Source organism: Micromesistius poutassou (genome assembly GCF_964030765.1).
Source record: "Micromesistius poutassou genome assembly, chromosome: 11".
NCBI classification, from domain to species: Eukaryota; Metazoa; Chordata; class Actinopteri; order Gadiformes; family Gadidae; genus Micromesistius; species Micromesistius poutassou.
The window spans coordinates 15,866,092-15,875,505 of NC_140281.1; the positions used below are offsets into that span (position 1 = coordinate 15,866,092).

Genomic DNA, 9,414 nt, shown 5'->3' on the forward strand with positions numbered 1-9,414 from the left:
ACACGCAAATCTATATAGTGCTATCAAAAAATGACTATTGGCCCATAGATCTACTGTGCCAGTGCCAAAATTTCCTTCAACTAAATGAGGACAAAACCAAGATAATTGTATTTATTGCTAAAATGGAAAGGCTTAAAGTAACCCACCACATTCACTCTCTGTCTCTGAAAACCTCAACCAAAGCCAGAAATCTAGGGGTCATCATGAATTCAGATTTACATTTCGACAGTCACATCAAATCATTTACAGAATCTGCCTATTATGAGGGGTCATGTAATGAGTAGTAAGCTTGATTACTGCAATGGTTTCCTTACAGGTATCCCAAAAAAAACTTTAAGGCAACTACAGCTTGTTCAGAACGCTCAAAGAGTTCAAATAAAGACCAATTCATTTGAACATATTACACCAATTCTTAAATCATTACATTGGCTCCCTGTATGTCAGAGAATTGATTTGAAAATCATGCTGCTCACCTATAAATCCCTACATGGTTTAGGGCCAAAGTATGTAACTGATATGTTTCCACTACATAAGCCATCTAGACCACTAAGATCTTCTGAGCCCAATCTGTTAATTTACCCCAGAGTAAAAAAAAACAACAACATGGGAAAGCAGGATTTAGTTACAATGCAACAAATAGCTAGAATAAATTCCCTGAGGATGTAAGACTTGCCCCAACTACTTTTAAAACAAGACTTTTATGTTTGCTTTATCTTTCTGCTAAATCTTAAATACATTGCACTTTCTACAATGCATTATTTTGCTTTACCTTTATTTTCTTGTGTTTTTTTGATCGCTTACATGTATGTTGATGGGTGTCTCTCGTTTTGGTGTAATGTTAATAATTAACAATGATAATAATTTCATTACAACAGATGATGATTATAAGGAAATGAATGGACCCATTAATGGAATAATGATCATAAAATATTTTCTATACGGAGGTATCTTAAGGAGCAGGTCATGGTCCTGATCTCTGGTGGACTGGCTCAATGTCTACAACAGGACATCTCTGTATAGCTGAGTCGTCTTCGATTGGTTATGTGCTACAGTACGGATTTAAGAGAAATTAAAAACTGATTTCCTTTTTTTTGATCTGGCTTAAATTGTTATGATTTTCATGGTCATAGTACTATTTATTCAAAGTTTTTCCCAAATATATATATTATTAGAGAGGTGTGGGTATTTGTAGCCAGAATGGTAAATGGATATAATTTGATATAAGTTGTTATTCAATTTATACATGTACATATACATGAGTGGATGTCTACTGTGTGTGTGTGTGTGTGTGTGTGTGTGTGTGTGTGTGTGTGTAAAATAATATCAAAAACTAAAACTAAACCCAACCTTAAGAGGAAGCCCTTACTCTAACACGCACCCACACACACACACACACACACACACACACACACACACACGCACCCACACGGACAAGTCTCTATTCTCTCTTAATAAGGGGCTGTAGTGAATGTCACATGCATATCCTTGCATAATTCACCTTGTGTTTGTAAGTGTTGTTCTACACACTGTTGCTTAGCTTTTACGGTCCACGGGATCGCTGCCCCTTTAAATGTCTGGTGACGTATGCCTGACGAGGGGTTTGTTATATGACTGTGTGTGTTCTGGTTTTTGGGTTAATTGATTAAACGAGTCACGCAGTCGTGGCTCAACGTGCGAAATTGTCTCGCGTCCTTCATTGCAATTTCCACAGGGCCGGACGGACTGGACGGTTTGGCATTTGGGCAGATGCCAGAAGGGCCGCGGCCACTCGTGGGCCGTTTGGGCCGGCCAATCACGGAGCGGCATGCTTGTTGGGTTCGCGCGGCCCCTCCGTCGTGCAACCAACACCCCCCCCCCCCCCCCCACCCTGGGCCTTATAACTATGATTTAGAACTTTAAAATTGTTTTCTAGAGCTTATTCAATTTGGAAACCACTTTCCATTCTAGAGGAATGTGCTTCCCTGCTGGCTGCACTTCACTTCCAAATCTAGAAACAGAATTTTCAGCATCTGCTATCATCTCCTCTATAAGCCTTCTCAATGAAGAGTTGAGAGCTAACCTAAGAAAAATCCCTGGACAAAGCCCACAACGTAAAACTAAAATTAATCTCTGAAACCAAACCAAAACCAAACTCTAGAATCAAAACCCTACACGGTTCTAACCTAACTCTAAACAATCCCAAACCCTTTGGATGGATCAACCCCAGTCCCAAGCTAACAATGACCCTATAGATTGTGTATACACAATCTATAGGGTCATTGTGTTTGAGTGTACGGCACAGCCAGTTGCATAACCTTAGACCGTGGGTCCTGTTCTTAATAGTTTACAGCGTTGTAAATTGTAAATTACACAAACCTTTGATCACACCTCCTTTAACCACTACAATTAGGCTTGTGTATCAAACATACATTTTATGTGGCTGTGTCCCCAGTAGCGGTTCTACATTCCCGGGCGAGACCCCCTCCGTGCGCAGTACCAGTACCATTTTCAGCAGTGGCAGTGCTCCCCAGTTCCACCCGTTGCTGGTGGCCTGGGGCCCCCTCATGAGGACACCTTCATACCCAGGAACATCAAGGAGGAACCAGGGCCAGCCAGTCTAAAGAGACAAAGTATTTAGAAGGGTAGGACATTTAACATTTCTTCACATAGTTTGAGTGATTAACAGGAATGCTGTTCGTGTTATTCTGTATTAAGGTACAAAAAGCATCTCAAAACTGTAACGGTGGACTCATACAGCATCACATAATAAAGGGAGTCAACAAACAATTACATTTTAAATCAAAAAGGTAATTTATTGAAATACTACATAATAAGGTGAAACAAATGTCTAGGGATAATAATGTTTAAATGCAAGGTCATGGTTTGTGTGTGAGTGGATGCGGTGAATGTGTCTGTGTTAGATATGAGACTATATAGAGTGAAAGAGTGAGGATGAGGGGAAATAATTAGATAAATCAAAGTGCCCATGTGAAAGAGTAAATCAATAGAGTGCCTGCATCAACCGAAAAGAGTGCCCATGTGAAAGAGTAAATCAATGGCAAGCCTGTATCAACCGAAACGAGTGCCCATGTGAAAGAGTAAATCAATAGTGCCTGCATCAACCGAAAAGATCATACATCATGATTTAAGATGTATAAATTGAGCTGCCGTTGATGTAATATTTCTCTGGTTGATGTTCTTGCAAGATTATTAGGTGTTTTATTTAGGCTTGTGAATCAAACATACATTTGCTGTGGCTGTGTCCCTGTGCACGGAGTGCGTGCGGGCGTGTGTGTGTAACGTAAAATGTATTAAATCAATTCGGTCGCATTTAGATTTGTGCTCACCATTGGTCTTTTAAATGCCTACTTTGTGTGTTGTGTATTAATGTAATCTAATTGAAGACCCATTATCTGCTGCTGTCAGTGTGTTCTTTACACAGACCTCGGGAGGTTTGTATCTGTGTGTGTGTGTGTGTGTGTGTGTGTGTGTGTGTGTGTGTGTGTGTGTGTGTGTGTGTGAGCGATAGATGAGAGGTTCCTTGTATAGGCTACCACATGAGGTCATAGTTAATAATCAGGTTGCGTTAGGTGTGTATTTGTTTATTTGTCATTGCAGAACAACCCAGTCGCCAGAGAAAAACGTTCCCAGAGTACTCTTCTACGAACGACGGATACGTAGCTCAGTCAACGTTTCAGGGCCAAAATACGTTACATGTCAACGTTCCATTGTAAAGAGTGGAGACTGCGCCCGCACCACGTGACTTTCAAGTTTCTTATTTCAGCACAGAAGAAAGGTGGCGGCCAGCCGTGTAAAATGCTACATTTTAGGGCCGTTTCTGTATCTTCAGGTTTTTTGATAACATTTTTAGCGAGAAATGTGTACTTTATGTTCACTATCTTGATTCAGAGAATGCATATGAGCTTTAGTTTAGATGTTACGCGGATATAGATCGTTCCTGCCAGCAAAACGTTGTGAACTGACGTAATGCCCAAGGATACGTTGACAGTATAAGTTTTCGTGAACACTGGAGAAGAAGTCAGAAGTCAGAACTATTAAACACCAGAGGATGGGCGGGGAGGGGCAGTGGACACACACACACACACACACACACACACACACACACACACACACACACACACACACACACACACACACACACACACAATGCATTTCGCTGCTACAGCAACAAAAAAATACAAGAAAAAGTTCCCTCTAATATTATTACTTTCAAAACATTGGCCAAAATTAAACACAGAGCTGCCAACTCTCACGGTTTGACCGTGTGACACGCGCTTTTGCCTGCTTACACACACACGCCACACATCCAATTTCTCACGGCAAAAAAAAAAAAAAAAAAAAACACACGCCCGTCCACCCCCACCCCCCCTCCGTCCACCCCCCTCAACAATCCTGATCGCCCGTCAACGATGCGGACTGCTCCGCCGGCAGAGCAGCCGGAGGAGTCGGCATACGACCGAGAGATCGGAACAATGGAGCGTCGGAGAAATGATATATAGGCCTACCCGAAATGAACTGACAGCTGTCTGCTGAAACATCGCTTTCTCGAATGAGTTTGTTGTTGCTGGTGACGTAAAGAGGTCAATCGGTGGCTCTATTACCACTAGTTGAAATGGGCACAGCTCCACCTATCGTACCGGGGCATGACACGCTTCGGCCAATGAATCGATTTACTCACCGCCATGTATACGCGGACAATTGCAGATGTCCAATTGAAGAGCATAATCGAGCTATGGCTTTAATCAAATTAAGCTGTGCATGTAAACGTACTGTGATTAAGTGAGTCAACGCTAACGGCCACCCGCCATCTCCAGACGTACCCTGCACCTCTGGCCCACATGTCATCGGAACCGTCACTGGTCAACGTCACTGGCTTCTCCGACCTCCCTGTGCGCCTCCAGAACTTCCTGTATTACCAGCACTGTAAACACTTTCCCCTGCTGCTCGACCTTCCCCACAAATGTGGCAGGACGGACGGATCGGACATCTTCCTTCTGCTGGTCATCAAGTCCCCGCCGGAGAACTACGAGCGGAGACAAGTCCTCCGGGAGACCTGGGCTGAGGAGCGGAAGCACAACGGGGCCTGGATCCGCAGGGTCTTCATCTCGGGGACATCAGGCGCTAACTTGCAGAAGCAGAGGATGAACAAGCTCATGGAGGTGGAGAACAGGAACCATGGAAACATCCTCCAGTGGAACTTTGAGGAGTCTTTCTTGAACCTGACCCTGAAGCAAGTCCTGTTCCTGGAGTGGCTGGAGGGCCGCTGTCCCCAGACCCACTTCCTGCTCAACGGCGACGACGGCATCTTTGCCCACACAGACAACATGGTGGAATACCTCCAGGGCATCAACGGAAACCGTGACAGTGACAAGCACCTCTTCGTGGGAAGCCTTATGGAAGGTACTGGGCCTGTTTGAGAGCCAAACAAGTACTTTGTTCCCGTTCAGGTGCAGGAATCTGACTCCTACCCTGCGTACTGTAGCGGAGGAGGCTACCTGCTGTCTAGCCACACGGCCAAGGTGCTATTCAAGATGTCCAAGTCAGTTGCTCTGCATCCCATCAACGATGCGTACATGGGGATGTGCCTGGCCAGGGCAGGACTCAAACCCTCCTCCCACATGGGCGTGAAAAACGGAGGGCTTCACCTCCCGCCCAAATGGGACACTTATGACCCCTGTTTCTACAAGGACGTTCTGATAGTGCACCGCTTTCTGCCTCACCGGATGTACGTGTAGCACCCGTGGTCTTAGCCGGAAGGGGCAGATAGGATGCTAGCATCAGTCCAGGTTCTTAAGAAGTTAAACACTAATGACTCACGAAGGGAGTTGGTGTTGGTTGAATAGATTAGCAATTTTAATGCCTTTCATCATAAAACATTGACATTTCATACAAAATAAAGCTTTAGAAAATAACAAACAAAATCAAAAGAATAAGTCCTTTGTAGCTGGACTCCCCAGCTACAGTACTCCTTGGGAAAGGAGTTCTTCGGTCAAGGAATGTCTAGTTCAGGGGGGGATATCCGGATATGTGTGTTTCAGTTTCTCTTACTACTACCCGGGTAGGTTAGTGTGTATCTATTTGTTGTCTTATCTGTAATGAATGTATCTTCACAATCGTCTATGGCGGTGTTCACGGCTGGCCACGCCGTATCCGAACCATCCACAGTTCTATTGGGCAAAGCTTGCCATCGTAGATTCAATCTTGGATCAAACAAAAAAAAACAACCGGAGAAGTGAACAATATAATTCACGGTAGTTATCTTGTATTTTCAATATTCAGGTCCGGGAGATTCTCTGTTGTGCTTAATACCTGCCGTCTGTCCAGTGTTACGGTTCAAGGTGACCCCCTGGAAACGGGGTGCTCACGTGTAATTTCCTGTTACTGGAATTATGTTGAGCGCTCCCTACTGAGGGGTGTTCCAAGAACGGAGGTTTAACAAACACAGAGTTAACGCTGAACTCTAGGTTGATTGATCCTGTGCCGACTAACCCAGAGCTGTCGGTTCCACAGCACCGGTTATGAATTAGTTCAATCAACACAGGGTTGGTTAACACAGGGTTGTGCGCGTTCACGGCAAACCTATAAAGACGTGATGTATGGATCATGGAAATCCTGATCAAAATGGCGAAACGGGCCGCATATTTTACCGATCAAGGTAGCCTACTAATTATTATTTTTCCTCCCTCAGCAACTAAAGAATAAAAATGATGGAAGAAAAGTGTTTTTTTAATTTTTTTTATTGAAATGATTTCTGCAAATGTGGTCTCGCATCCTTTGTCAGCCCTTACAAACATTTGCGGAATGTGTTCCTCCTCGAGGAACGGGTAAAGTGGGGAGGCATCTCTTTGCGCAGAGTGGCTATATTGTGGAGCCCATAGTGGAGGACGGCGCATGCAACAATTACATCGCATGCCCGTTCCGGGCAAACTCTTAGTCCACGTAGGCATTGGAATCTGGACTTCAATATCCTGAATGTATTTTCAATCTTAACGCGGGTTCTGCTGTGTGCCAGGTTAAATGTCTGTGGTCCAGGAGCGGGATACGGGGTGATGAGCGTCGGGAGGCATGGATACCCTCGATCTCCTAGGAGATCCCCATCGAATTGCCCTGCGATCAAATACAAACTTTGAGCTATCTTGCACAAGCACAACAATTATATGAGGTCTATGATATTGTGGCGACCACTGCCGTGGACGCCTGTTCGGGTTCCGTGCAGGGGATCATGGGAATTCGCTGTTGCCGTTGGATCGACGTTCTCATTGTATTTGTTGGAGTGTTGAGTTAAGTGGGATTAATGGGTTAGGGTTGTTGGAGTGTAGTGTTGTTATCATGTTGTGTTCTTCGTGTCGCACCGTTATTGAGAATGTCATGTATGTATGTGTGTTGGTTGTGCTGTGTTCTGTGCGGGGTGTGTTGAAAATAAAGACAACTTCCGTAGTCGTGCGGTGTATGGGGCACGGAAGTTGTAAACCAATTAAACCTGGGTTCCTGTCTCAATCTTTCTGAGCGTCGCCACATTGGTGTCAGAAGTGGGATTGAAAGAAAAGAACGATGGAGAAGAAAATCTTTCCCGAGTGGGGATTGCCCATGGCAGCGCGCCCAAAAAAAGAAGAGACAGATGACTGGCCCGGCGTTTCAGCTCCTGGCATGTCACCGGTCGCGACGGGCGCGACTGGTGCACAGCACCACCCAGTGGCCGATGGGGGAATCGCACGGTTGGCAGCGGTCGACCGCCCCCAGGTGGCCAGGCTGCCCAGATATTCCGGGACAACGCAGCTGGAACCTTACCTGGCGCAGTTCCGGATCGCTGCACTACATTATGGCTGGGGTGGGGACGAGTCAGCCACCCAGCTTGCCCTGGCGTTGGAGGGGACGGCGGTGCAAGTTCTTCTGGACCTGGCCCCAGCAGCCCAGCGGGACCTCCAGGCCTTGACCCGGGCGTTGGAAATGCGTTTCGGGCAGCGGGCGGTCGCTGACCACAGCCGGGAATTGCTAACCGGCCGCCGCCGCCAGGAAGGGGAACGCTTGGGGGCCTACGCCGCGGACGTTCTGTTGTACGCCCAGCGTGGGTACCCCACCTACCCTGCTGCGGTTAAGGAGGACCTAGCCCTACACGCCTTCCTTCGGGGACTTTCCCCGCCACGGCTGGGACAGCATGTCCGGCTTACCAGGCCCCCGACCCTCGGTGCTGCGCTCGACGAGGCGGAACAGGCAGAACGAGAGCTTTCCGACCAACCCAGCCTGCAGCCGCCCAGTGCCTCCCGACCTCACGTCCGGCGGGCGGACTACTGCGAGCAGGAGGAGGACGGAGAGGAGGTTTTCCAGGCCTGGACTTCGCCCCAGCGCCCCCGGCAGCGGCCACCACCCCCCGACCGTGCGTCCGGAGCTGACCGGCGCTGCTTCCGATGTGGTGAACCAGGCCATCTGGCCCGTGACTGCCCTGCCCCGGCACCACGGGCTAGACCCCTTCGTTCGGCGGAAAACTACGGCGGAGTGGGCCAGTGAGGGGACCACCACTCCGAAAGCCTACCCCTCTCCACGGTCGATGCGCTCTGGTCGGCGGCCCTGCCCGCGCCAGGGGCCTCTACCTCCACTGCAGGCTCGACGGCCGACCCTGCCAGGCCTTGGTGGACACAGGGTCGACCATCTCCCTGGTGCGTCCGGGTGTTTTTCCGGGCACCACCGGCGCACTCTCGGGGGGGTGGATGGCGACCAGCGGTCGCCTGACGACTGTGACGGGGCAGGAGGCCGGAATGAGGGGGAGGAAGCAGCTGGTCGTCCAGGTGGGTGACCAGGAGGTGATGCATGAGTTTTGGCTCGCCGACATTCGGGACCCATGCATCATCGGCCTGGACCTGCTGGTCCGTTGGGGTGCCAGGATGGACATGGCTGGGGCAGCCATCACTGTAGGCGCAGAGACCGTGGCACTCCAGTCCGGGCGGGGAGAACACAGGGGCTCTGGCGGTCAGCGGAGCAGTCGCCGGGTTACGGACCGGGTGCCCCGGCCCTGCAGTGAGAGCGGACCTGTGTCTGCTGCCTCCCCTTCCCCGGAGACCGTCGAGGCTGTCCACGCGCTCTGGCTGCGCAGTGGAGTTGGCCTCGACGTGCAGCAGAGTGAACAGCTGAGGCTGCTACTCGAGGACTATGGGGACATTTTTGCAGCTCGGGATGAGGACTGCAGGCGGACCGGGCTGGTGCAGCATGCCATCGACACCGGCTCTGCCCGGCCCATCCGCCTGCGGCCCCATCGACTAGCCATGGCCAAACGCCAGGCGGCTGAGGACAAGGTCCGCGAGATGGCTGCAGCGGGGGTGATCGAGCCCTCGTCCAGTCCCTGGGCGGCTCCGGCCGTCCTGGTGAGGAAGAAGGACGGCAGCTGGAGGTTCTGCGTAGACTACCGGCGCCTCAACGCAG

General features: G+C 48.9%; 1 protein-coding gene and 1 pseudogene across 2 annotated transcripts; both read left to right on the forward strand.

Annotated features, from left to right (window-relative positions):
* The first annotated feature begins 301 nt into the window (after positions 1-301).
* Positions 302-5,735, forward strand: LOC311355446 (N-acetyllactosaminide beta-1,3-N-acetylglucosaminyltransferase 3 pseudogene; annotated as a pseudogene). Its single transcript has 3 exons — positions 302-316; positions 2,435-2,586; positions 4,815-5,735. The product of its transcript is annotated as an N-acetyllactosaminide beta-1,3-N-acetylglucosaminyltransferase 3 pseudogene (transcript).
* Positions 5,736-7,647: 1,912 nt separating this feature from the next.
* On the forward strand, positions 7,648-8,526 carry LOC311355447 (uncharacterized protein; the record flags this gene model as incomplete). The annotated part of the gene is made up of 1 exon (XM_084475207.1): positions 7,648-8,526. One exon carries the CDS (start codon positions 7,648-7,650, stop codon positions 8,503-8,505), a length of 858 nt encoding a protein of 285 aa, XP_084331333.1. The 3' UTR covers positions 8,506-8,526.
* Between the last annotated feature and the right edge of the window lie 888 nt (positions 8,527-9,414).